Source organism: Vipera berus (genome assembly GCF_964194415.1).
Source record: "Vipera berus genome assembly, chromosome: 1".
NCBI classification, from domain to species: Eukaryota; Metazoa; Chordata; class Lepidosauria; order Squamata; family Viperidae; genus Vipera; species Vipera berus.
The window spans coordinates 298,734-326,411 of record NC_138202.1 but is presented as its reverse complement, the minus strand read 5'-3'; the positions used below and the strand labels follow the sequence as shown (position 1 = coordinate 326,411).

The 27,678-nt window shown below is 60.7% G+C and overlaps 1 protein-coding gene and 1 pseudogene across 3 annotated transcripts; one reads left to right on the top strand and one right to left on the bottom strand.

Annotated features, from left to right (window-relative positions):
- Positions 1-22: 22 nt before the first annotated feature.
- Positions 23-27,678, bottom strand: LOC308660568 (guanine nucleotide-binding protein G(I)/G(S)/G(O) subunit gamma-7). Of its 2 annotated transcripts, none has more exons than XM_081314987.1 (4): positions 27,621-27,678; positions 19,943-19,995; positions 2,691-2,801; positions 23-1,870 (listed from the first exon to the last, which is right to left on the bottom strand). In XM_081314987.1, the coding sequence occupies exons 3-4, from the start codon at positions 2,769-2,771 to the stop codon at positions 1,745-1,747; spliced, it is 207 nt and encodes a 68-aa protein (XP_081171113.1). In that variant the 5' UTR covers positions 2,772-2,801; positions 19,943-19,995; positions 27,621-27,678; the 3' UTR covers positions 23-1,744. The 2 variants fall into 2 exon arrangements, with proteins under 2 accessions (XP_081171113.1, XP_081171114.1); XM_081314988.1 differs by lacking the exon at positions 27,621-27,678 and adding an exon at positions 25,789-25,848.
- On the top strand, positions 3,953-8,312 carry LOC308660408 (annotated as a pseudogene). The gene is made up of 5 exons: positions 3,953-4,348; positions 4,725-4,863; positions 5,071-5,129; positions 5,496-5,837; positions 7,698-8,312. The product of its transcript is annotated as an uncharacterized misc_RNA (transcript).

Here is a 27,678-nt window from a genome sequence, read left to right as displayed (position 1 = left end):
AGAGTTTCCAACAAAAGTGAGATTTTATTCATGTGATCAATTCACTTTTTTAAAACAGGAACCCCACAGCATGTTCAGTACTAGCAAGGAAGTCAGTCCAGCCACACTGGAGAGAAACCAATTTTACAAAAGGGAAGTTAGCGAAGTCAGACCAGGCCTCTCCCTCCCCCCTTTTATAGACATCCCACCCTCTTTTTGGCAACAGGAAGAGAGTTTGGCAAACAAGAACGAGGCTCAGCAGCCTTTTTTGGAAAAACTAAATCAATGCATTTGTCACTTTGGTGAATTAAAAACCAAACCCTTGTTTGGCACAAGAGGAATACCCCGCGCGCCCGCGTGTGTGTCTGTGTGTTTGGAGGGGGGGGGGGAGGGAAACTGCCCTGTGCTGGATTTAAGCAGAAGACAAACAAGTTTAGGGCCTCACAAAATTTCACACTCTTTGTTGCCGTCTCCCAGTTTTGCGTGGCTTTCTGTGCGTGTCATCCTTTTTAAAATCTTGTGTAGCAAATTTTTATGTATAATTTTAAAAACACTTTAGGTGTAAGCGACACTTTTAAGGCCAAATGTTCTCAGCTTTACCATTGGACAGCCGATGCCCCACATCCTTTTGCGGTGACCGCGAGGGGGGGGCTGCTTTGGATGCCCTTCGTTTGTGGGAGCGGGGGGGGTAACTTTGGCACCAGAGGTCCAATGGTTGAGCCTTCCAGGAGAGCAGGGGGGCTTCTGGAAGCCGATGGAGGCCCTGCTGGCTGGGGGTCCCTGGAGCCGCCCCCTGACCACTTCCGGGCGAGGGAAAAAGGAGCACCAAACTGCTAGCAGCCCTGGAGCTTCACTGGCTTTGCACGGGGAGGGGCCTGGTGGGGGGGGTTGCCAAACCCATCCTACCCCCAGTCTCAGAACCAAGACCTCTTTTGGCCCAGCCTGTCTTCCCATCTGGAGAGGAGTAGGTCTCAGTCCTCGGAGTGGGGAGCTCACTCTGGACAGCAGATTGTCCACTAAAGAAGCTGGCACAGCCCCCCCCCCACCTATTCCCACATCCAGCCTGCTGGCATCCCCAGGACTCCCCGGGGAACTCCGTCCTCTGTGTTTCTGCTTTTGTGCCACTGGTTCCTCTCTTGGGGAGAGCCAGGGCATAGCCCTCCCCCCCCCGGTCTTTGGCCTTGGCACAAGTAGGGCCCGGGGCACTCGGGGGTCCCTGCCCCTCAGGTGACCTCCTTTTTCTTGAGCAAAGTGGCCTTTGGGTCACTGGCCCTCCAGGAAGAACCCCTCACCCCTACTGGCCTGGAGGAGGGTCTGCCTGCAAATGCCCCTGGCAAGCCCAAGTGGAGGGCGGGCACTGGGGAGGGGGGAAGTCAGTTTAATAATGGGGAGGTGGTGGTTGAGAGACGGGTATGATGGAGAGCACCCCAAAGGAGAAGAGGAGAAGGCATTTCTGCTTGGGAAGCCCCCTCCTCAAGAGGGTGGGACGGGCAGCTGCCGGAAGGGCCTCTGGCAGTGGACTTTGCCTGCCTGACCCCCTCCAGGTGTCCACCTGAGGGGCATCCTCAGCACTGGACAGACCAGCTTTCTATGGGGTCCCTGCCAGGATGACCCCTCAAGCCCCGCCTTGCGCCCTCCTTCCCCCCCCCGCCCGACCAATAATGTGGTCATCTGCTGACCAGACGAGAGGGCAGGGTGAGGCCGGCTCCCCCCTCCTTGGCCTGGCTGGAGATCAGGGCTGGGGGTGCCTGGCCCAGGGGGGGCGCTATAGGAGGGTGCAGGGCTTCTTGTCCTTGAAGGGGTTCTCCGAGGTGGGGAGGCCAACCAGCAAGGGGTCATCCCTGGCCTGCTGCTCGCAGTAGTTCATCAGCTCCAGGGAGGCTTTGGAGACCTGGGGAGGGAAGCAGCCACGTCAGCCAGGAAATGACCGGGGGCCTTTAAAGCCCTGCCCGCTTGGCCACAACCCAGGAAACGGGAGAGACCCCAAATGAGTGCTGGGAGGCTCAGGCATGGGAGGGGGGGTAGGCCCTGCTCCTTGGCGGGACCCAAGGGACAAATGTCAGCTGAACCCCCCCCAGGGAACGGAGGACCCCCCCCCAGGGCCAAGGCTCCCACTCATTCATTTCCCAACCTGCAGCTGGACCCCCTCTGGCCCCTGAAAGAGGGACCTAACATTCTTAGGGGGGGGGCGAGGGCCAACCCTCTTCTCTTGCAAGGCTGTCCCTAGTTTCAATCCTGGCTGCCCCCCCCCTTGGTGGACCCTCCTCACTCAAGAGAAGTGGGCCAGGACCGGACTCAGCCTTGGGGGGGGGTCAGCTGCCACCACCACCACCCCCGCACTGAAACTCTTCCCAGGACCAGGCTCTGTGTGGTGATTGCCAGAACTCCCCCTCCCTCGTAACCGAGCCAGAATTCGGCTGGCTTTCCGGAGGCATTAGGGCCCAGAAGCAGCAGCAGCAGCAAATTCATAGCCTCTGATCACGTGCAGAGGCGTTCTTGGGCCAAGGAACAACTGAAGCATGCAGGCCTCCCCCACCGTGGGGCCTTCCCCTCTTCCTTCCCCGCCTGCTCCTACCTCCGAAGCACCAGGACCCCACAGCTCAACCCTGGGCTGGAGGCTGCCTTCTATCTGCCCCCCCTCCCCAATGGCCAGAGCACCCGCCACACCTTGTGTGCTGCCCCAGCATTCCCCCCCCCTCACCAGGGCCCACCTTGATCCTCTCCATCCCGGCCTCGATCCGCAGCTGCTCCACTAGCTTCCTGGCCTGGGCGATGTTGTTAGTGGTCGACATCGTCTGCCACCCAGGGGGGTCCACCAGCACCTAGATGCGGGGAGAAAAACACCAAAGAGGGGGGACAGTTGCCTCCTGGCCCTGCTCTGCCCCTGTCCGGGGGTGGCACCGGGCAGAGTTGCCCCCTCCGTTCTTCAGAGACAGGCAAGGCTCACGGTGGCAGCGCTACAAGGGGCCCTGAGGGGGGTTTCAGCTGAGCGGGGGAGACGCCTTGCACCTTGAGCTGCCTGCATAACTGGGGGAAAGCCCCAAAGACCCCAGGGCAGCTTTCTAGGAGCTGTGGTGCCCTGTGCCCACTATCTCCTCCCTGGCCCTCCGTGGGTGCAGCTGCATCAGGGCCACAGATCTTCACCAGGTGAAGATGAGGAACCTGCTCAGGCAGAGGCTGTCTATCTCAAGAAACCAAAGGGTGAATGGGACTGAGAGGTATTCCCAGGCACCTGGCTGGCGCTCCCCCCCCCACCGCAAAGAGAAGCTGTGACTGTCTGCAGGATCAGAGCCCGTGGGGGAGGGGAAGCTGGCTCCTCGCCGGAAAAGCCCTGGAGGGGCTGCTTCGGGGGTCCCACTTGACCTCAGAGTTAAAAACACGGGCGAACGATCGGGCTCTCCGGCTGACACCCACTTCCTCCCGGGGCGGCCGGAGCGAGGGTCTTCCGTCCCTTCTGGGCGGGGCTGCGAGGGGAAAGTGGGGGGGGGGTCCAAAGCAAGGCTGGGAAGGCCCTGGCTCCGGCCCGGAGAGGAAGCCTTGGGGAGCGAAGGGCAGAGAAAGGAGGGACCCCCTGAGAAGCCCCCCCTCCAGCCCCCCCCCAAGGACGCAGGGATCGAGGGGCCGCTGCCGCCGCCCTCCGGGCCTGGGTCCCACCGCAGGCGCGTCCCTGCCTGCGCCACTGCCGGGGGTGGGGTCCTCGGTTGCTTGCTTCCTTGCGCACCCCCCCCCCACACACACACCCCGCGCGCCGTCCTCGCAAGTATCTGCCCGAAGGCCTCGCCCGTTGGAGGGCAGGTAGGCCGGGCGCTTGTTAGCGGCTCCCGGGCCGCCACCTGCAGCCCTCCGGCCGGCCAATCGCCTGCTGGCCGGCAGGGGAGCCGCGGCCGCCTTCCTCTTCCTCCCCCCGCCAATAAAGCGGGCCCAGGTGCGGCCCCTCCCGCGGAGAGCGTCGGCCGAGCGGGACGGCGCGGAGATGGCGGCTCGGGCAGGTAAGAGTCTGCTGGGCGAGCGCGGCGCGCCCTCCCCCGCTCAGCCCCATGGGAGCTGGAGTCCGCTCCCCGCCTCCCCCCAGCAGGCTCTCTCTCTCTCTCTCTCTCTCTGCCCCGCAGAGGCCTCGAGGGCAGCCGTCCCCTCCAAGTGCCGCTACCCGCCCACGCTGACCATGGTCACCGAGGCCGTCGGCGCGCTCAACGAGCGGAAGGGCTCCTCCACCGCGGCCATCAAGCACTACATCTGCCACAACTACCCCGGCGTGGACCCGATCCGGCTCAAGTATTACCTGCGGAAGGCGTTGCTCAAGGGGCTGGAGAAGGGCTACCTGGTGCGGCCCCTCAACTCCTCCGCCCAGGGGGCCACCGGCAGATTCAAGGTGGGGGGGCACCCTGACCCCCGGACCCGTAGCCAAAGGGCTCCGTTCACACGCTGCAGGGGGGCGTCTCTGCCCAAGACCCAGGGCCCTCCCTCGTGGCCTGTGCCCGGGTGCCCACGTGGCCTCCTGGGGGGACCCTAGAGGGCGCCTTCGCCCACTCCCTTCCTGGTTGGCTAATGAGCAGCGAGAAATGCCCGGCCTTGCCAGGCCTGGACCATCCAGTGCCGTCCTGCGGGAGTATGCCAGCGTCTCCTGCTTGGGCCCGGCAGAGTCCGACTGCAACTGCAAAGGCTTTGGAGAGGCAGGCGGGGGGGGGGCAGCATCAGTGCACCTGAGTGCCCCCCTTGAAATTCTCCCCGTTGCTCCGATTCTGCAGTTGGCGGCCGTAAAGCCTGAGAAGGTAAAGCCCAAGAGGGCCCAGCCTGCCCAGGGGGAGGGCCCACCCCCCAAACCAGAGAAGAAGAAGAAGGCGGAGGGCAAGGCGAGGGCCGAGAACGCCAAAGGCAAAGGGAAGGGTAAGGGGTCCCCTTCTCCTGCACCGGCAGCCTCAGAGAGGGGACTGGAGAGGACCAAGGGGGGGTCCCCTGGTGCCACTGCCAGAAGCTGCACCAATGGGCCTGGCAAGGGGGCAGCTGAGGGACTCGGGGGGGCAGCTCTTCTGCCTCGATGGGGGTCAGCCCAGGGGAGAAGGCCCTCATCCAGCTTCTCTCCCACCCTTCCAGCGGATGCAGAGGGCAAGGAGAAAGCCGCCAGCAAGACGGCCAGGCCTGAATCTGACCCGGTAGGTCTTCCCGGGTCCTTTGGGAGGGCATTCCCCCCCCCGGCCCCAAGCAGAGTGGGGAGCTCAGCCCTTCCCTCATCGCCCAGGCCTTGGGAGGGGGTCGGCCTCTGGGCAGGAGGGAGCAACGCCCCTGAAGTCCGAGGGTTGCAGCCCCTCCCAGCGGCCCCTTCTGGGGCTCTGCCCCCTGCCCAAAGCCCAGGTGGCATGTCTGACTCGGGGCAGCCTCTCCCTTGCCCATGCAAAGGCCCCAGATCACGACGGGGGGGGGGGGTCGTGTCTGCCTTCAGGGAGCTGAGCTGCCCCAGACCAAGAGGGTCAGGGTTGCCCCCAGCCCTGCACGAGGCCGAGCCATCCCTCTCCCCGCAGGCCCTGGCTGCAGAGCTGGTGAGGCGGAAGCCAAAGGAGAAGACGGCAGCCGAGGGAAAGGCCCCCAAGAAGCCGAGGGCCCCCAAGACCCTCCAGGTCAAACTGGCAAAGCCCCCCTCCAAAGCCCCCCCCAAGGGAGAAGCCAAGACGGCCACCAAGGGCAGAGGCCGCCCCAAGGCTGGAGCAGAAGGCGAGGCTGAGCCCTCCGGGGGTGAGGGAGTCAAGGAGGCAAAGGGGGGCCGAGCCAAGAGCCAGGCTGGGGCCCGCAAGGCCAGGGCCCCCAAGGCCGGGAAGAAGGTGGCAGCGGCGGCCAAAGGCAAGGAGAAGGAAGCCGAGGGGGGGGCGAGCCCAGAGGATGCCTGAGGCCCACAGTGGCCATTGCCAGCCTGCAGTGCGACGTGGCCGGGAACCCCAGCAACGCCCCCCCCCCGCAAGGCCGGCAGCCCCAGTCACGGAAGGAGGCCGGTGGGGGTCTCGGGTGGAAGGCTGGGCGGTTTTAACAGCATTTTAAAGAATCGGAGATGTTTTTCAATAAAGGTAACATTTGGCAAGGTAGCAAATGAGTGGGGTGTTGGTGATTCTGAAAAGCAGCCCCACAGAAAGAAGCTGAAGGAGACTCGGCATTCCGGGCTCCTGACTGGAGGGGGGAGGAAGCTCCCCACCCCCACAGCTCAGCATCAGACCTCGAACCTGCTCGGCCCTGGGTGGGCCATGCACACCAGATGTTTGTTTTAGGGGCCCAGCTCAACCTTTCAATGCTCAGCTGGCTGCCTTGCTCCAATAGAGGCATTTTTGAGCAATACTTTTGTTTCCAAGTTACCTTCTCTTAAATTATACTTTAGCGTAACTTTTTCGCTAATAGGATTCTTAAATACAATTTTAGTTCCAAGAATGTTCTTTAAAAACCTTGAGTCCCGAGAGTCTGCATCCAGTTCTGCTCACCAAAATATAAAAAAAGACATTGACACTTTGGAAAGAGTGCGGAGAAGGGCAGCCGAGATGATTAGGGGACATGAGGCTAAAATGATGAACTGTTGCAGGATTTGGGAATGGCCGGTCTCGAGAAAAGAAGGACTAGGGGGGTCATGGCAGCAGTCTTCCAGTATTTGAGGGGCTGCCACAAAGAAAAGGGGGCCAACCTATTCTCCAAAGCGCCCAAAGGACAAGAAGCAATGGATGGAGAGAAGCAACCCAGAACTAAGAATATTCCTGACTGTGAGAACATTTGATCAGTGGAAGGGAAGTTGCCTCCAGGAGTTGTGGGTGCTCCATCTCTGGAGACTTTCAAAAAGACTGGACAGCCACTTGTCTGGAATGGTATAGGGTCTCCTCGTTGAGCAGGGGTTTGGGCTAGATGATCTCAAAGGTCCCAACTCTGTTATTTTAGGCATAGATTTATAAAGTGTAAATGAAACAACCCCATTTCCCAAAAGTTTCTACAAAGGGTTTGCAACTGAGCGGCAGGGCCACCCAGATTCGGGGGACTCTGAAGCACTGACACCCCCCCAAGTGCCCAGGTCCCCTTTGGGAACCCCAGCTGGAGACGGGGGGGGGGGGCAGAGGGGCACTCTTCGTTCTGCAGCCTTGTGGCTGGATTGATCTCAGCTTTGTCCACAGTCCTGCTGAGCAGAGATCTGGGGCGGCTTCTAGATCCCCTCACGGTCACAGGATCTGGTTGAGGCTGTCCTTGAAGCAGCCCAGCCCCACAGAAGGCGCCCCCTCCCCACCCCCCTCCTGAGCGGGTGGGAGGCGCCTGGAATGATTGGCAGCTGGGAAATGCCACGCCCATTCAACTTGTGATTGCAAGAAAGGCTGGAATTCCCAAAAGGGCTAAAAAAAAACGTTGGACGGAACGTGGAAGTTAAACCTGTTGTGTGTGGGGGGGGGAGCTGGCAACCCTTGAATTACTTGAACGCAGCGATGGCCGTCAAATCCTGCACGGAGGCTTTTCCATCCTGCCTCCGATAGCCTTGCTTGTTCTCCTCCGCCTCCCCCCCCCGCCCCGTTTGCCAGGGTCCTTCCTATCACAGGGGTGAAAGCCCCCCGGGGCCCAATGAAGACCAGAGGGGAGCGCTAACCCTGGAAATCCGCAGGTGCCGCCCAGGATGGCATCGGCTTCTTCTGAAGCAGCCTGGCACCACTGGCCGGGGGCAGCTTGTGATTCACCCAGATTCCCCCCCTCCTTTCTGCCCCTTGTTCTAGCTTGTCCAGCTGCTCCTGAGCCCCCGTGCTGCCCTCCAGGTGATCGCTGCCCCTCCGCCTCTGCCTCGGCTGCAGATCCGGCGCTCCTTCGGCCTGACGTGGCGCCGCAGAGGCCGTAAATGGGAGAGCCGCTCCCGGGAGCTCCTCATTCCCCACGCCCGGGAGCCGCAGCCAGGCGGGATCAGCAGCGGGGGAAGAGAAGGCCGGGCGGCCGCTGTCCGCGGCTCCTTGCAACCCCCGGAGCTCCGGACTCCTCCCGGGGCCTTCTGGAAAATGCTGCAACAGCCCCCGACGCCGCTTTCTCACAACCCGGCCGACGCCAGCGAGCATGTCGAGCGGCTGCTCGCACCGGGCCGGCTTCCAACCTGGCCCCCGGGCACCTGCGCGCCTGGCGAGGCCTCCGCGCAAAGACGCAGCGCCGGCAGCTGCTCCCCCCGCGGCGCCTTTCCCACGGCCACGGCGCTGGCAGCCGCTTCAGACGCAGCTCCGACCGGGCCCATCGGCTGGCCTCACGGAGCCCGGTCTGGCCGGCCCTCCCGCCTGCTCAGGGGCGGCCTGGCAAAAGCTCCCGGGGCCAGTCAGATGGGCAGCTCTGCGTTCCCGGCTCCTTCCTAAACGCTTCCATTTGGCAAAACAAACCCCCCCTGCTGGGGTGCCCTTCCAGGAAAAGACTGGCCTCTGCAAGGACTCACGGCTGCCCCGGAAAGGGGTGGGGGGCGCAAAAGGGCAGAGATTCCAAGCAGCAAACTGGAGACAGCCCCCCCCCCGCGCCTCCCAGCAAGCTTCACTCTCGGCAGAATGGGACTGTGGCTGCCACACACCCGGGAAGCCCCATCCCCGGGGAGGGGGGGAGACAGAGCAGGCTGGGTGCTGCCCCCCCCCCCGCACAGGGCAGCTGCAGGGGGAAGCCTCTTTCCTCCACAAGGCCCGGGGTGGGGGGCTGCAAGAAGCAGAGGATAAATCAGGTCAGCACCCACAATCCCTCCCTGGGCCTTCTTAGTAACAGAGCCAAGCCTCTCTAGAGTCTCCCCTCAGACAAGGGGGGTGACCAGAGAGGCAGAAGAGGCCTCGTGTGTGGGGGGGGGGAGAAGGGGTACAACGTGCAAAACTGGTGTTGTGAGACATGAATCTGCACATGGCTCCTTCTGCAGGCCAAACACCAGCCCTGCGAGGCAGAACAGCCCAGTGGCTGAGGCCCAGGCCCCAAAACAGCGGCTTCCAATGGAAGCGAGGCACGCACAGATGGGTCTCCTGCCTCATGCCCATTGCCCCCTTGCTTGGCAGCGTCTTCGGGGCCAAAGCTCCCCACCAAAGCAAAGGAGGGTCCCAGCAATCAATGGGGCCAGGCCAGCCATGGGTGCAGCGAGGGCCCAGAGGCTGCCTCTCAGCCTAAGCCCAGCCCAGAATAGGCCGTGGGACCTGGGTCTCCAACCTTGGCAAGTTTAAGACTTGTGGAGTTCAATTCCCAGAATTCCCCAGCCACCTGAGAGAAGCCAGGTGCTGCTTCCTAGGGTGGAGAGAAGGGGGGCTTTGGAGGGGGCTGGGGGGGACAGATTCCTGCCATGCTCGCTTCATCCAAAGCTGGGCATCACAGGGGCCAAGGAAGCCCCTCTCTCGGGCCAAAGGAGAGGCCCGGAGGGAGCACCCCAGCCCCAAGGACGAAGGGCCTGCCTCCCCTCCCCACACACTTGGTATGTGACCCACACTTGGGAAACCAGGCGAGGGGGACTTCTTCAAAGGTGATTTTTCAAAAGGCAGCTGAACCGAAAGCGCCTTCTGGGAATGTGGCTTTGCCCGTCAACTGGCTGCTCCTTCCAGCCCTCCCTGCTCCAAGCAGCCCGGACCCCCCTTTGCGCATCCCGAAGATTCTTCCTTCTGGCTCGACTTTGGGGGAGCCTCGCCCACCCCAAAGAAAGTCTGCTTCCAGCTCAGCCGCGACCGCTTTGGCTGGCTCTGGCCCAGCTCGCGGAGGGCTGGTCCTTCAGCCTGGCGCTGCAGCCCCCTGGCAGAGATTCCCTAGGCGGGGAGCCTCCGGGCCCAGCAGGGTCTTAAGTTCACCTTCCCCGCCAAACAGCAGCCAGTTTTGCTGCCAGGGGGCAATCAAGTCGAAACTTGAAGGCTAAACTCAGCTCCTGGTGCCAGCTACTTTAATCCCTAAATTAATCTATTTTTTAACGGCTGTTGGAAGACATCTCCCCGACTGATGCTGAATGGAAGCATAAAAGGAAGCCACCGAGAGAGACAGTCCGGCATCTTCTCACGGGGTGTGTGTGTGTGTGCACATGGCAGCTTTCCAGGCTAATTACAGCCTCGGTGCAGAATTGCTGAACCAACTGGGCGCCAGAAGCCGGCAGAGGCAGAAACGGGGGTGCCTCGCCAGCTGCTCTTCCCAGAGCGGCCCCCACTTTTGGCTCTGCCCCCCACCCCTGGAGAGGCTTCCCCAGCAGCGGGCTGAGGACCAGCCCACCCCCACCTTTGGCTACTGGAGGGAAGCCCCATTACCTGGCTCTCCCCGTGCTGTGGGGGTGGGTTTCAGCAGGGAGGGGCTCCTCTGCCTCCCCCCGGAAAGACTGAGCAGTTGAAGGCAGGGACCCCTCCCGCTGGACAGAGGGCCTGCAAAGGGGGGCCGGCTGCCAGAGGGGGCTTCATTGGGATGTCACTTTCCATGAGAGGAGCCCCCCCATTGCCTCCCGGGGCTGCCTCTCAACCCTCCAGGCATGGGTCTTGGCCTGCCCAGGCCCAATGCGCCCCCTGGCCAGTCTCTTTGCTGAGGAGGGGGCTCCCAGGAGAGGGAGCACAGCCTGCCCAGTTTGTGGCCCAACCCAGGAAGGCTGCGGGCTGCAGCTCTCATGCACCAGCAGCCTCAAGCTGTGGCCCCCACCTGTGTCAGTGAGCGGGGGGGGGGAGGCTATTTGCAGCAGCCGCCAGGCTTCCAAGCAGCCCCCTTGGGGAGCCCAGGATAGGAGAATACTAGAAGGGACCTTCCAAGAACTAGGAGGAGGGGGCCAAGCCAGGGGCCCGCGGGCTTTGCACCCAGACCCCTCTGGGGGCTTTTGAAAAGAAATGAGCTTTCGCTGCCACGTTGCTCAGCCCCTCTGCCCCCCCCCCCCGTGCAGAGGAAGGCTGGCGTGTGAGGCTGAGCTGCCGGCTTTGTCACGGAAGTGGGGCACACGGCGTGCCACCTGGGCACAGGTCTTCGCCTTCCCTGCGGAGCTTCTCCCAGGCGCCTGGGCAGCTCCGTTCCAGCAGCCTCACACAGAGCGAAGGGCGGCCCCTCCCCGGGGCCCCAAGGCTGAGCCCCTCGCCCGGCCCGCTCGACTGAATAAAGGCCTTTTAGTTTCCACCGAGACACAGCTGAAGGCCTGCGGAGCCTCAAACCCTCCCAGGCCAAGGAGAAGGGCGGCCAGGCTGAAGGGGAGGGCTGGCCAGGGCATCTCTGGATGACCAGTCCCGTGGCAAAGAGCCCTGTGGTCAAAGGCAGCTTTGCTAGGCAGAGGCCCTGGGTCCAAGAGGGCCCGGGCAAAGGGGGGCTTCCTGTCGCTTGCCCTCCCCCACAAGATCTATTCCACCAGGCGCCTCCCTTTGCTAGAACAAGTTGGCATCCTGGGGGTGCCCGGCGTCTGGCTCAGACAGCCAGGGTGGGGCAAAAGGGCTCTGCCCCCTGACCGGGAAGGCCCGGGAGGCATGGACCCCTTAGCCGTCCCCCCTCCCCTCCCCCAGCCAGCAGCCTCTCCAGGAGAAAAGCACTCAGGCACCTCACCCCCCATCTCCCTGCCCTAGTCCCTGCCAGCAGCAGCAGCCTTGCTCCAGGCAGAGAGGGGGGGGTAGCAAGGGGGGGCGTTGCAAGGGAGAGACCAGCGGCTGCTTCCCCAGGAACAGGAGACTTGCCTGGAGGACACCTGGCCCAGCTCCCGGGTGGGCGTGAGCAAGCCAGGCTGACTCCCTTCCCAGGAAGAGCAGAAGGCCCATCTGCTGAGCTTCTGCCTGGACACAGGGGTCAATGCGGGGGGGGGGGGGAGAGGCATGAGATGTCCAGTGACCGCCCAGCCTCTGGAAGTCCGGTGGAGGGCCATCCTGGCAACCCACGCAGGGGGGGCTCCGTCCACTGAGAGGGAGAAACACAGCTGAGCCCAGAAGGGGCTGCCCTCCCACCCCACACCCCGTCCTCTCCAAGGGGCAGCTGAAGGTTGAAATACTCGGAGGGAGGGAGGGAGGGAGGAAGGAAGGAGAAAAGAGAGGAAGGGTGGGAGGGCTTGATCCTGGCTCTGGCCAGTCAAGAGGCTTAGCCACAACAGAGGCCACATGAGCCCGGGCAGGCTGCTGCTGAGACCCAGCTGTGGGGAGACACCCCCCCCCCGGGAGCCCCAATCCTGCTGGGGGGAGGCCTGGGGGCAGAGAGAGAGATGAGTGGTGGTTGTCGCTTGCCCCGTTGTCCTGGGATGCAATTTCCCTGCTCCCTCAGGCTGCACTGTGCAGATGACGGGAAGCCTTTTTACAAGCAAGAAGCTGGGATGGAGGGCTGTCGGCCGGGGGGGGGGGCTGGGACCGCCCCACAGGCCGGCTGCTGGGAGGCCAGGGACCCTGCTCAGGCGGTGGGGGGCCACGGGCGGAGGAGGGCCCGGCTTCTGTTCAGGAGTTCTCGCGGTGAGTCACGGTGAAGCGGCTCCAATGGGGCTCTTTGGCCCCTGTTCTGCGCTGCCCCAGCTCCAGTACCCCCCCTGACTTCTATGGGGCAGCTCTTGCTCCCCAGAAGGCCAGGACTGGACGGAAGGCAACTTCCACACCACCCACACTGGAGCAGGCGGGGGAGGGGAAGGGGGCCTATTGGGGGGGCAGAGCTCCATCAAACGGGCCCCCACTTTCCCTAGAGCTATGCTGGCTGAGGAATTCTGGGAGCTGAAGTCTTACAAGTGGTCAAGGTTGCAGACCCCTGACCTAGAGGATGCCAAGCCACTGCATGCCAGCAATCCTGTCCATGCCCTGCATTTTCTCCCCCCCCCCACTACACTTGTGCGCCTCCCCCTCCCCAGCCGGACATGCGGGGGTGGGGGGGAAGCGGCTTGCAAGCAGAGTTTATTTTGCAGTCTCTTTAATCTGGGCAGTAAATACACGTAGGAGCTGCTGAACTCTGAGGAATGGGGAGCCTGCCCACTTTTGCATGTGGAGGAAGCAAAACTCCGAAAGCAGCAGAAAAACCCCAGAGGGCCATAAATCCAGAGCGTTAGGCAGATGCCAAAGGCTCCTCTTCAGAGAAGAAGCTGAGTGACGGGACCAGCCCCCCCCCTCCCCTCCCCACGGGCCTCCGTTCCCTGCATCAGAAGCTGCCGGATGCGAGTAAAAGTCTACACAGCCCGTCAGTTTCTTTATTTGGCGTATTTCCAACCCTGACCCTCTTATGTAATAGAAATAAGAGCAACAAAATATTTCCTAGATATTCCACTTATTTTTATAAGAGATGACGGTCTCTTTGCTGAGGGTTTAGATGACCTCTATGGTTCCTCAAGGCCACCGTAGCCCTGCGGGAAGGGCAGGACGTGGAGGGGATGCTGAGCAGGCAGAAGCTCAGCCCCCTTGGGCGGGAGCGGCCCCCCAGGCCCACCTCTGCCCGGCCAGGCTGCGGGGGGGGGAGGAGGCAGGGAGTGGCAGGCTGGGCCAGGCGGTCCAGAGGGTGCCTGCCTGCCATCAGCCCCACCAGTTGGGGGGGCTCAGCGGCCTGGGATTGCTGCCTTTCGGCTCTCTCTCCCTGGGCTGCTGGGGGGGGGGCTGGAGTTGGGAGTCTCCCCCTTCTGACAAACTCTCTGCGGGGGGGGGGGAGGAAGGAACATCGCTAGTCCACACCTGAGCTTTTGGCCGAAATTCCTTCCTTTCCTTCGGCACAGGTGCAGAGGCCGAAGCCGAAGGAGCACCGGGCAAAGCCAGGCAACTCCAACCAGACAGACCATTAAAACGCTGCCTGGGGCTGCCAGCCTAAGGAGAAATCCTTCTGAGCGCTGGGCAAAGGGCCAGGATCAGGCTGTGCCCAGCCACAAGGGCGAGGGACGAAGCGCGAAGCCTCCCGTGCCTGCTGCGTCCAGCAGCAGCTCTGCCCCGTCTCCTAGCCAGGCTGTGTCTTTATTTTACAGGCAGAGCTGGCTCCCCCTCCCGAACTCCGGGCAGCTAGCAATGTCAAAAAACGGCAGCCGGGAATTTCTAAAACAAGGATCAACGGTCATCCATCCCACCCCCAGCCTGCGCCCGTCCCAGGGCTGGAGGCAGCCGGGTCAAGTGGCAGGCGGGGGCCTCGCTGGATCACCAGGCCTGGCACTGTGACCACCCCCCCTCCTCTCCCACCTCCCCAGAGTCTGCCTGGTGAGAAAAAGGCCCCTCCAGGGATGCAGAAGCCAGTGGGGGGCCTGAAAGCCAGTCTCTGGGGGGGGGGTCCCGCTCCCTCCTTCCTAGGGGGAATATTACAGGGTGCCTGTTAATTTCACCCAATGCCCAGCCTGGCTCTAATTTAATGAAGAGAAGGACGAGGGGGGACATGAAAGCAGTCTTCCAATATCTGAGGGGTTGCCAATAAAGAAGAGGCAGTCAAGCCGTTCTCCAGAGCCCCTGAAGGCGGGACAAGAAGCAACTAATCAAGGGAAGAAGCAACCTCGAACTAAGCAGAAATTTCCCAACAGTGAGAACAATTAACCAGTGGAACTCCTTGCCTCCAGAAGTTGTGAATGCTCCAACACTGGAAGTTTTTAAGAAGAGACTGGACAGCCATTTGTCTGAAATGGTGGTAGGGTCTCCTGCCTGAGCAAGGGGTTGGACTAGATGACCTCTAAGGTCATTTCTGTTATTGTTATTATTAAGCCTTGCCCCCCCCACCCCTGGCAGGACCCAGACTCCTCCCAGGAGGATCTGGGGGATCGGCCCAGGCTGTCTCCAGCCCCTGGCCTTCACAGCAGCAGCAGCGGTGCCCACCGGGGCCTCAGCAACAGGCCGGGCTCCCCGATCTCCAGGGGCCACGGTGGGGCCGTCCAAGAGGCAGGCAAGCTGCCCAGGGTGGCGGTTAGGGAGACCCAACCTGAAATAGCTCCTCACCCAGCGAAGCTGCGGCTGTTGAACTCATCTGACCCGGCCGCAGCAGACAGAGGCAGACCAGGGGGGGGGGTGAGAGAATGGGAGGAAGGCAGAGGGGGAGAAAGCGGCTCCCCAGAGAAGCAGCAGCAGCTGGGATCTCTCTCTCTCTCTCTCTCTCTCACACACACACACACACACACACACACACACACACACACTCTCACACAGATGCTGTCCCCGGATGACCGACCCCTCCGCTGCAAAGGCTGGAGGGGGGCCTTTGGCCAGCCCCAGAGCCACAAGGCTGTCTGAGCCACAGGGAGGCCCTCCATTCCCCCCCCCGCCCTCCCCACCCCCAGACCTGAAAGCAGAAAGTAAACACTCAGTCCGCAGCCCTCCAGCCACCAGCCTGAATCAGAGGGTATTTTGGGCTCCAAAGTGAGGCTCCCGCCCAAAAAGGCAGGGCAACCGGCGGGCACAATGGGCCCCTCTCCCCTCTGAGCCAGGAGGAACGAGGCACGGGCCGAGCGGGGGGGGGGGGGGCTCAGGTCGGATTTCTGAGCTGTTTCCGGAGTTCAAAGCCGGCCCCCAAGAGCCGCTGCTTCACCCCAGGCTGTCCAGGTCAGGCAGGCAGAGAAGTGAGCTGCCCCCCCCCTTGATCCCGGCTCTGGAGCCTCAAAGCAGGGCGAGGCAGCCCCTCCCTCCCCCCCCCCGGCCTCTCTCCCTCCCTTCCCTCTGGAGCAGGGGGGAGTCCCAGGATAGGCCCCCTCCTAGCGAAGAATTGCCCCATCTCTGCCTGGCTGGGCTGCCAGGCAAACAGGGGCCCCCCACCTCTTAAGGGCGCCACTCCCAGAGGACTGGCCCAAGTGAAGCCGGCCCTCTCTCGGGGCCTCACCCAGCGTGGGACGGCATGGGGGATCCTGCAAGGGCTGAGGAGAAGAGGAAATGGGGGGGCTGCTAGCCTGCTCAAGCCTCCCTTCCTGCCCCACTGCCCGAGGGGAGTGAAGCCGTGCCCTGGGCTGGCAAACAGGGAGAGCTCTCCAGGATGGGCCGTGCCAGCAGCAGCCTCTCCAGCCAGGGAGGAGCATTGGCAGTGCCAGCCCTTCCCAGGGATCTGCTGGGGAAGGAACGCCCCCCACACAGACCCCCTCCCCCGAGCGACAGGAGGAATCAACTCTGCCAAGCAGTCCAGACTGGGGGCCCACCAGAGGCCACCAGGCACTGCTGCCCCCTAGTGTCCAAAGGCTCCTCTGCAGGCAGCCAGGGGCGGAGGGTGGCGCTCACCCCCTCCCTTCTTTTGGACCCCCAGGCGGCCGCTCTGCCCCACGAATGTTTCACTTGAAGGACTCTCCTATTTCCAGAACTGGGGAAATTGGGTGGATGTTCATTCTGCAGGGGGCAGGGAGGAGCGAAGGCTCCCCCCCTCCCCAAAAGCGCCAAGAAAATCAGACACCCCCTCCCCCCAGATGGTTTTGTTCAAGAGGGGCTGGGGCCCAATTGCCCATCGGGGACCCTCGGGGCGCCTGCAGCTTCCGAGGCTCTTCCAGGCTTTGTGGCCTTGGCACCTTCCCGCCATAAGCCCGGGAGCATCCTCCCCCCTCCCCCCCTCCCAGAGAAGCAGAACCGAGAGCAGCTCGGTCGACTGAGTCACTTTTTCCAGCTTCCTCAAAATCTGGCTGCGCTCATGGAAACATCCCCCCCCAACACACACACACACCCCAATTCAAAGAAAAGAAGGGTTGTCCCGGGTATCCTGTACGAAGGTTGGCGTCACAATGCTGCGCTCTCGACAAGCCCTGGTTGAACGTGGCCCTGGGGGAGGGGGGGCTTAATGCAAGAATCCTGGGGTGCCTCTCCTGCACAGCCAGCCCAAGGAAAGTTGGCCCTAGGGCCGCCCCCTGCCCAGGAGGGGGAAACAGCCTGTGCCCAGACGGGCCCTGGCATCCATCCAACCGGGGTGCCACAAAGGGGCATCTTCTGAGAAAAGGGGGGCATTTAAAGGCCAGCCCAGCCCAGCCCAATCCTCCCCCCCCAGCTTTATGCCTAGCTTAACACAGACCAAGACCGAAGCGGGTTCAGCAAAAGTTTCTGGCCACGGATCTCAGCAAAGGGCACCGTGGCTGCCCCACAAGACACACTAGGGAGCGGGGGAGGGTCTCTCCCCCCCCAAACTCCCGGCCTGAATCTCCATTTCACGAGAAGGCAGGCAGGGAGGCAGGGGCTGCTCCTGCCCCCTCCAAGGCTCACAGTAGGTCAGGAGCCCCTCCTTGCCCAGGGGGAGCCAAGTGAGTCTGCTCTGTTGCTGGCAGAGAGGGGGGGGATCCCAAACACCCTCTGGGGGCTCTGAGTAAGGGGGGGTTCCCAGAGCTGCCAAGGAGGGTCCTGCCTAGGGCGGCCATGAGCATCTCCAGCTGCAGGACACCCCCCCCCCGGGGAGAAGAAGGGGCTCCTTGCTAGGGAGCTCTGCCTCCCAGTCGAAAGGGATGAGGGGAACCGGCTCAGAACCGCTGCCCGCCCAGCCCGTAATGCAAGGAAGGCTCATCCTCCGAGGACCCCCAAGGGGGACGAGGAAGTTCCCCTCCAGGCTGCACGTGGGGGGCCAAGAGCAGAGACAGCTGCTGCCTCCCCAGGGCAGGGATCTTCCAGTGAAACCCCTGAGCCCCCCCCCCCAAGCACGAGGACCGTGCGGTGCTTCTGAACCAGCGGGCCCAGCCGATGGCCCCAGAGGCCCCGAGACCCCCTCACGCCTGTGCAGGGCTTGGGGGGGGGGGCTGGAGGTCAGCCGTGCAGCATCAGGGCAGCCTTGATCTTTCCTGCCTGGCAGGAGACAAATACTTGCGCCCCCCCCAAACCCTAACAGCGCAGGGGGCTTCCGTTGCAGGGGCTGCTCACAGCTCCAAAATTCACCTCCGCCTTCCACAGTCACGTCCCTCCAGTCTCCTTGCAGGCACAGAAATCTTCCTCCTGCGCTGCTGCTTCCCACAAGCAAATTTAGTTTTCCCCAAATCAGCCAATTATTTCTTTTCCATTTTCTTTTCAAGCTTTGAATGCTGCTCTTCAGAATCCCCTGCAGACGGCCAAGTCCTCGAACGCGGCTGCTCTGAGAAATGCTCCTTTTAGTCTTGGGGGGGGGGGAAACAGGCTTAGAAATGGACGGGGACATTTTCCCCGTGCTCCTGCGCAGGGGTTGCCGCCACTCGGACATGCTTCTGTGGGAGAAGCGGGGAGGTCTGGCGTGGGGCTCAGAGGCACATGGTGCACAGCCGGCCACGTCGCAGAACCACCGGGAGGGCAGGGACGGCCACCTGGCTGGAGAGGCACGGGAGCGCAGCGCCCCCTGCTGGCACAGGTTTTACAGACACGCACAACTCTCTTGCGAGGGCCCCCAGTCTGGAACTGGCTCCTTCTGGGGGCTGAGATGGCCCCTGGAGGAGCCCCCCCCCAAGGAAGACAACAGCTCCCAACTTCAAGAAGACAAGAGCCTGCCAGCCCTGCTCTGGTGGGATCCGTCTGAAGGGGCAAAGTGGCTTCTTCACAGCAGGAGAAGAAGCGGAGGCAAAAGGGGAGATCGCAGAAGAGAACCTGGCACAAATCAAGTAAGCACGAGCGAAGGCCCCAGGTGGGGCAGGCTGCAAAGGCCGGAGAGTGGGAAAGATCAGCCGGGGCCGAAGCCCAGCCCCCACCCAGGATGTCACCCAACCCACTCGCCCCGTGGAAAGGCCCAGAGTCTTCTCCGCGGCTGGACACTCTCTGCCTGCCTCCAACCCACAGGCCCCAAAGAGAAGGAGACACCCAGAGTCGTCCAGAGGGTCTGCTGGTCTCGGCAAAGTTTCTCCCGCCACCCTCCGAAAAGCAGCCCTGAGGTGGCCAAAAACATTTAGCTGTGCTTCAGGGCTCCTCTGTGACACACACACACACACACACACACACACACACACACATGCAGAAAGATGCTTCTTTAATTTCCAGGGAAGAACATCAGACGGACACGAGGAGACCGGCTGGGATAACGGAGGGCCAGGCCGAAGCTGGCGAGGACTTTTACAAGGACGGCCAACACTTTCCAAGCACTGAAGCCCCCACCTGAATGGCTGTTTAAAGGCAGGAGACCGGGGGGGGGGGAGTGGCACCGAAGGGAAGCAAGACTCAGAATGACCTTGCTAAACAAACCCAGCAACCATTTTTTTTAGAAACACCAAATTGCCAGCCAAGAATGTGAGCCATCGCTGGTCAAGGCAAGTCCCAATGGCAAGCCCCAATTGGCAGCTCACAAAAAAAGTTGATTTTCCGCCATCTGAGCTCTCTCTCTCTCTCTCTCTCTCTCTGGAGCCATCTAGAACTCAGATACAAATTGGGATAAGGTGGAACCAGAGCAATAAAGGAAATAACGAGGGCCCTGGGGGGGGTCAAACCCTTGCAAAAACTCTGCCCTCATCGGGATCGATACGGCAGATCGATACGGCTGCAGACTCCACACCTCAAGGGGCCTCTTTTCTTAGCCCCAACTGTGGGGCAGAAAGTCTGGCCCAGTTTTAGAAGGAGCTTCGCTTGCTTGCTTGCCATGAGGCTGGAGGCCAAGAGCAGCCTGTCAGCCCTGCGAGGTAGTCCAGACAGGAATCCAAAACCATGAGCTGCAACGCTGCCTTTATTGTGAGGCTACAACAACAGAATTCAGAAAGTCTGAAAGCGCTCTCCCGCCCCTTACTTTCCAGAGATTGAGGGAGGGTCCCCTCTGAGATGCTTCTTCATGCCCCCTGCCTCTCCTCCTCTTCCTGCTAACCCCCAGAGTTATTCTCACGGCCTGTTAGGGCCCTCCAAGAGCCTCCGAGAGAGCAGCCTTCCATCTTTTGGGAGTGAAGAGGTCCTTGGACGGTTGTCGTTGCCCCTGAACCAAGACACACACTCCTCTCCTTCCTCCCCATTCCTTACGCAAAGCAGCAGGCACCTGCTCAGACCAGGGGGACCCCCTGACCCTGGGACTGGCCCCACAGCCTCCCGATCGAGGCTCCTCCAGGCTGCTTCTGCTACTCTGGGCTGATCTTCACCTGGATCCATCCACCGGGGTGGGGCGGGGTGTGAGGGCTGGCTGTCTCCTCTCCTCTCTTTGGCCACCTCCTTCTGCCCAGCCCCCTTGTTGCACCATCGGGAGCTTGAACAAGGGGGGCATGCAATGGGGGGGACTGGCAGAGCCTTACCTGTCAAGGAAGCCCCTCCTTCGGACTCCGAGGGCACCACAGAGGCTGCCTTCCTAAAAGAAACGGAGCAAAACAAAGACACGAATCAATTTTTTTTTGAGGGGGGGTTGTGCCTCCTGTTCCAAGAATCAACACACCTAGATGAGTGCAGGTGGGGGCGAGGTCTGCACTGTTTATACCCAATGCCATAACTTAGTGATTTGGCTCCATCTGTGGCTGAGGGGCTTTTACAGAGAAGCAGCCTCCAAATGTTTGGACTACAACTCCCAGCAGGGGCAAGGAGGCGGCAGCCCAAACACTGCACGATGCCTCCCTGTGCATGGGTCGCATCCTGCTGACCCACATCCAGCCCAGGAGCTACCCAAGGAAGCGGGGGGGGGGACAGAGGCCAGGCAGCCTGGAGGGCTCCTCTTAAGCAGAGATGGAATCTGGATGGAAGGGGGGGTTCACAGGGGGGTCCCCCAGAAGCAGCCAAGGCTACCTGGGGCCACCTCAAGGGAGAAGCAGGGGGGCCGAAGGGTAACCTTCAAGGGGAATTTAAAGAGGCGAGCCATGAGCCCTTATCCAAGGACGGGGTGGCTGGACGCATAAGGCCGATTTCTAGAGCTGCCACTCACCAACAACTCTGGACAGAATTCAAGGATTAAAATAAACAAAAGTCACATTGGGACTGCAAAAAATGGACTCTTCACATTAAATAGCGGATCTTCCCAGAAGCCCCCAGGCAGGAGCAGACACAACGGGGTCCAGACCCATAAACAACTCAAATGCCTCTGCACGAATGCTCAAAGTTTAGGGAGAACAAGCAGGGTGAACTTGAAGTATATGAAGGCAGAGATGTTATAGTTGCCATTGCAGAAAGTTGGTGGGATGAAACTCATGACCGGAATGCACTAATGGAAGGATGCGAACTATTCAAAAGAAACAGGCCCAACAAAAGAGGAGGTGGAGTTGCATTATATACAAAAGATCACTACAGCTCTACAGAAATACACAAAACCAAGGATGAAAACCTGCCAGAATGCATGTGGGTCAAGACATTGCCATAGGCGTATATTACTGGCCACCCAACCAAGCAGAAGAAATAGATGGACTCTTTGCCAACCAGTTAAACAAATGTATGTAGGAAAGATTTCACAGTAGCAATGGGAGACTTTAACTGTCCAGATACCAACTGGGAGACAGATTCTGCAGCAAGTGGGAGATCGAACAGATTCCTAACCCACCTAGCCAACAACTTTGCCACCCAAAAGGTGGAGGAGGGAACTAGAGCAAAAGCTATCCTGGACCTAGTTCTTACTCACAGAGAAGAAGTGATAAAAAGGAGTTGGAGTTGCCCCAACCTTGGACCACACTGACCACGTCATACTGGAATTCATTATAATGAAAACACAAGCAACAGAATATAATCCAACCAGTGTCTTAAACTTTAAAAGAGATGATTTTAACAAACTCAGAGAAAGCCTAAGAAAAACTCCATGGATAAAAATCCTAAAGGGGAAAACAAGAAATGTGGAAAACACTGAAAAATATGATTATAAAAGCCAAGTCCAACACAATGCCACTGCAAAAAAAATATCAAGAAATCTAACAAGAAACCAGCATGGCTGCACGAAGATCTCTCCGATAAAACTGAAAGACAAAAAGGATAAGTACAAAAAATGGAAAGAGGGACACATAACTAAGGCAGAATATCAGCAGATAGCCAGAATCTCCAAAGGTGAAGTCAGGAAAGCAAAGGCTCAGAATGAACAAAAATTTGCAACAAAAGTCTAAGATAATTTTAAAAAGTTTCTTTCAACATATAAATAACAAGAAAACAGTCAGGGAAACAGTCGGTCCACTAAGGAGAGAAGATGGCAAGGAAGAGAAAGCAGAACTCCTTAACTCATTCTTTGCCTCTCTCTTCAGGCAAAAAGAAACTATAGCCCAACCTAACAAACACATAACTGCAACAGACAGACTAGAAATAAAAATTAAAATAAGCAAGGAAATGATAAGAGAACGCCTGTCCTTGACGAATATAAATCACCGGGACCCGATGGATTACGTCCCAGACTTCTGAAGGAGCTGGCAGATGCTATCTCAGAACGGTTGCACATCTTTCACAGATCCTGGAGCACCGGGGAAGTGCCTGAGGACTGGAAAAGGGCTGATGGGGTTCCCATCTTCGAGAAAGGGGGCAAAACGGACCCAGGAAACTGCAGACCAATCAGCCTGACATCAATACCTGGGAAGATACTGGAAAAGATCATCAAAAAACAGATCTGTGAACATCTAGAAACAGATAAAGTTATAATCGGTAGCCAGCAGGGGTTTTCAGGCTAACCGCCCTGCCCTCTGTGGCCCCTTGAAGCCTCTGCACAGACGTGCTGCAAGGTCCCCCAATGGGCAAACGCTCGCCAGCCCCCCAGGTGTGCCCAGAAAGGTGCCCGGAACCGCTCAAACAGCGCAGGGAAAAAGGAGGGTCTGAAGCACTCCGCAGGAGCTCCGCCTGCCCTGGCAGAGAAACAGCCAGTGCCCGTTCCCACCACAAAGGCCAAAGCCCCCCCCAAGAAGGCCCCCCGTGCAGCACAGAAGTGGGGAGGGGGGGGCGCAGAGACGTCCTCCTTGTCTCTGGGAAAATGGACCGGAGCCCATCAGTCCTCCGTGCAGGGGTCAGGCCCCGTGGCTGCCACCGTCCCCTTGGCTGGGCCCACAGAAGCCCTCGGCCCGTTCCTTTCTTGCCCTGGAGACCACTGGCCAGATTCCCAGGGGGTCCCAGGAGGAGGAGGAGGGGGAGGAGGAAGATGAGGGAGGCCTTTGAGACAAGGCCGGCCCCCGGAGCCCCCCTCTCCCCACCCCCATCCCCCCCTCTGCCCTTTCCCAACAGGAACCAGTCAGGAGTCCCGCCCTTTCTGCTCCCATGGCAACCAGGTGCTTTGGGGGTTTCAGGAGGTGAGCCCGGATCAACTAATCGGATCGGATCAGAGACCCAAAGTAAGCCACTTCTCCGAAAGGGAACCAGCTGCGGATCTCACCTAATCTCCTTCGCCACCGCAGCAGCCAGCACCACCGTGCCCAGACCGCCAACCGTTTCTCAGGGGTCTTTCAAGGGAGACGACGAGGTTCTTCAGCTCTGACACGGGTCCAAAAGCGAAGCAAGCTTAGAAAGGGAAGGACTTCCCCCCCCCATTCTTCCTTTGCAGAAAGGAGGATGGGTTTTTTCCTGATCTGCCAGACACTCAATCTGGATGACAGGTGAGCGGGGAAAAACTGACCGCTAATTGGAAGCCGTCCTGAATGCTTCACAGCCACCCTGAGGCCGAGTCAGCGGCTCCAGAGAAGCCGTGGAGCGAAAGGCTACCAACGCCCCCCCCCCAGTTCCTGAGGAGGGATCTCCCCCCAGAGACGGAGGAGAGACTGCGAGATATAGCCGAGGGCCGGCAGAATCAATCCACCCCAGGAAAGTACACTTTGATAAAAATTCCCGACACAATAATATTTTAGAGTTTGGGAGAGAAGTTGGCATTCTGTCAGGTGATCACGACCGTCTGCCAGAACAGAGCAGGACGGGCATGGAAAGGTGCCAGGCAAAACTCAAGACACAAACCACCGATCTCTGGCACGGCCTGGGTCGGCCCTCCGGGCAAGTGGGGCCAGAGCCTGCAACACATCTGGGCTGCAGTCCAGAGTGGGGGCCCAGGCGCCAGCCCTGCCCATGGCCCGTCCCACCGAGGGGGTGCAAGAGCAGCCTGGGCACCAAGGGGGCTGTCCTTGACCTGCTGGGCCAAATTAACGGAAACAGCCACGCAGCCACGAGAACGGCCCTTTCCGGCCAACCCACGGAAGACTCTCCCACATGCCAAGGTGGGTCCTTGGGCTCCATCTGACTTTGCTGGGGGTCAAGAGGCCGTTTGGGCAGCTCCTCCGCAGGCCTCGGCCATTGTGATGCTTTGATGCAATTAGTCTTCAGCATCTTCCCCTTATTTATAAGACTCCGGCCAGCTTACGACCTTGACAACAGGAGACGTCAGAACACCAGAGGGCTAGGGAGACTGCCTCTCGGAGACAAGGGGTCCCTCGGGGAACCTGGCCCACGCCAGGAGGGGCTTAAGAGAGGCAAGCAGCACTCAGAGGCCAAGCGGAAGCCAGGGAAGTGCAGCTGCCGAGCAGCGGTGGGTTGGCTTCCAAGGGGCCTTGAAAGCCGGTCCCTGCAGAGGGCGCTGCCCCCGTCCACCTGTTGAGGGGACCATCCGGGGGTCTCCCTGATCCAGGAGCAGGTGCAGCAGGTGAGCCGGATAAAGGCAAAGGCCCTCTTGGCCGCAAGTGCCACCTGGCACTGCCGAGGGAGCCAAGACCACCCGTGGACCCAACCGTGGGCCGTTCCCAGGGCGGGTTTAGAATCAGAATGGAGCTGGAAGTGACCCATGAGGGACCTGGCCGAGTCCCCAGCCTGGAGGACCATCGAGCTCAAACCCATCCCAGACCATCCTCCGGCACGTCCGCTGGACTCGCCCAGCTCCAGGTGGAGCTCAGTGGCTCCTCTGCCAGGAAGCGGCAATATTCTTCGCAGGAGCTCTGCAGATGTTCCTGGGCCTGATCCTGTCCCAGCAAGGAGCAGGCCCCCACGAGGCCAACAGGGGAGAAATCCCCACTTTCTCGCTCTCATTAGGAGCACAGAAAACAAGACAATGGCGGAAAAAGGTCTCCTGGTCCATGGAGACCGCCTGCCTGTCCAGAACGGGGGCTCCGGATCAGATCCGCTCTTTGTCATCCTCCGGCCGCTTCCACTGGCACTTCAGCTGCCAGGACCCCCGAGGGGAGCCTTGGGACTGGGACTCTGCCGCTGCCACGAAGGCCTCTGCCGGTTGCCCACCAGACCCTCAGGAAGAGCCTCCCCCTCTCTGGGACCCAGCAGGGGCCGTGCGTCCTCCACCCCTTCCGGATGGGGGGGACCCAGCAGGGACCGGTGGCCACGCTCTTCATGCCACCGGATCGCCTCATCGCTGCCCTGAGCCAAACAATCCTCCCTCCCTCCTTCCCCTCCCCTCCCCTCGCCTGGGCTCTTGGCCGATGCCAAGCCTGGATCCAAGTGCTAAGCTTGTAAGCCGCCCTGAGTCTTCGGAGAAGGGCGGGATATAAATGGAATTAAAAAAAAAAAGTGGGGACATTTCCAAGAGGGGAAACCCCCCCCCCAGCACAGCCACAATACAGCCTCAATCCACAATACTGATATGCAGCTCTGTGTTGCCTCTTGGGAAACGGTGTAACGGAAATTGTTTTTCCAGGAGAAAGAGGAAAAGGGAATTTTGGATTGAAAGTCGAACACGGCGAATCTCCAAGGAGCCGGAATCCTCACCTGGGGCTCCTTTCTTGCACTGACCTGGCCCAGGAGCGCTTGGACTGACCCTCCACCGATGCTAAGTGTCACTTCCTGTGACCCACTGAGCACCCTGGAAACAACTATTTTGCCAAAAGAAGGGGCCGAATTCCACCCACCTGCGTGGGAGTTCAGAAACTGTGGAAAGGTGGCAATGCTGACCCTCTTGCCTACTTGTAATGGCCCAGTGGGGGGGGAGGAGGGGGGGTCTCCGTTTGGCCCACCCTCCCCAAAGCACACACCCCCACTCATAAGAGCCACCACGTCTCCTCCCAGGGAGCCCCACCCTGGAAAGGAACCCAACGCTGCTTCTCCGGTGGCAGCCCCAGAACCCCCTTGCAAGAGGTCCCCTCCTTCCAACTCAACCGGGACAATCAGTGGCCCCCCATCTCTTGGGGGCAAGGGTGGGGGGGCATATCATCAAACTCTGCCTGGCAGCCTAAGGTCAGGGAGGAAAGCCGCCCCCCCGCGGGAAAAGCCCTACCGGAATACACCTCCCTGGTATTCGACGGCAGGGGTCGGCAACTTTCCTGGGTTGGCAGCCTGGTGGGAAAAGGAGGGACAGGCACCTTTCTGCACGCATGTGCACACAAACGCAAATGTGGCTCTGTGTGTGTGTATGTGTGTGTGTGTGTGCACGCATGTGAATGGGGCCGTGAGCACCTGCACTCTGCAAACGGGGCTGCTAGCGCTGGCACACAGTTTTTGCAGCTTGGCTGGTGCCTGCTTGCGAACCAGCTAGCCCCAACTGGGGGAAGGTGCCCATCTTGGTGACAAACTTAATTGTAGGCAGGGATGAGCCCAAAATGAACAGGACTTTGGCCTCAAACTCACAACGACCCATTTCGCATTTCACAAAAGACAGCTAAAGCCCTCCTTGACTAGATACTTGACCAGACCTGGAGGGGGGAAGCAACCCCCCCTGCCAAGCCAGCCCATTCCCCACCGTGAAAGCCAACTCAAGGCACAAGTCCCGAGGGGCCCTTGAGGGCGCCTCATTTCCCAAACACGGACCGGGAGATCCGGACTCTGAGATCCGATCCTGTCCGAAGGAGCAGCAGCAGCAGCAGCGTTGGGGGGGGGAGCGGCCTTCAAGAGTGGGGAGAGAGCTGAGAAAACCTGGGCAGGAGCAGAGAGATCCAGGAGGGTTCGGCCTGGGTGTGGGTGTCGGGGCACAGGGGCATAAGGCTGGTGATGCAGTCAGACAAGCCTCATGGCCTTGGCACACCTAGGGGAGACCAGGACGGAGGCACCCAATTGTGGGGTTTGTATGATAACATCACGCAGGTGTTGCCATTTTGACTGGCAGCATGAGCATCCCTGCCACTCAGAGCAGCTGAGGAAGGGGGGGGGATGTTGGCCCAGGAGGGAAGGACAGGAAGAGGGAGGGGAGGGAGCCTCTAGTCTTGGGCCCAGACAGGAGACACCAGAGCGCCTGGGAGGAACAGCTGGATGTCCCCAGGGAGCCCTTTTTTGTGAGAAACCAGGCAGGGCAGGCAAAGTCCTAGAGGATGGGAGCAAATAGGGGCACCTCCCCCCCCAGAGGGGGTCCGTTTAACTATCAAAACTACAGGAAGTAGTAGAAGCCACCCCCCTCCAGCCCCATCCTTTTGGACCTCCTTTGTGACTAGGGAGGCCCAGTCAAAAGTGGGTCCTCGGGTTCAGCAAGGCACTGGGGGGGGTTCCTGCTAGAAAGGAAGGAAGGTGCTACCCAGAGGGGGATCCAAGCAGGAGCCGAGGAGCCCCCCCGGGGTGTGAGAGAAAGGCCAAAGAGAAGGGCAACAGGCTAAAGGGGGAGGCAGAAGGTGTCACTGAGCAATTAATTCTGCTTTTCAGGGCGGGGGGGGCAGCAAACGCCTTCGGGGTCCCGCCTGGAGACTCAGGAGGATTGCGAGGGGGGGGGATTTTCACAGGGCAAATGGGAAAGGCGTAAGGGGAAGTGGGGGAGGGGGACGCAGCTCAGAGGGCGCAGAAGGGACCGGGGGTCTCGGGGAGTTCGGGGGGGGGGGCCGGCGTGGGACCAGGCTGTAGAAAAGGCGACGCCGCCCTGGGCTGCAGCATCGGGGCCGCCCCTCAATCCCGGGGGCCGGGGCAGGGCCAGACGGCCGGGCAAGTCGCAGGCGCTAAGCGGGTCCGCCTGCCTCGGGGATCGCCGCGCTGGGCCGGGAGCTGCCCACCCGCTTCGGCCGGGCGGCGCTGAGAGGCGGCGGGCAGGGGGAACTGGACCCGCCCGGCCAGGAGGACCCCCACTCCACGGGGCCCGGGGACCCCTCCTCCCGGCCCCGCCGCCCTCCCGCAGCCCGCGGCCCGCCTCACCGGCTCCTCCGCCGCCGCCGCCGCCGCCGCCGCTCGGCCGCCTCCCGCTCTGCCCGCG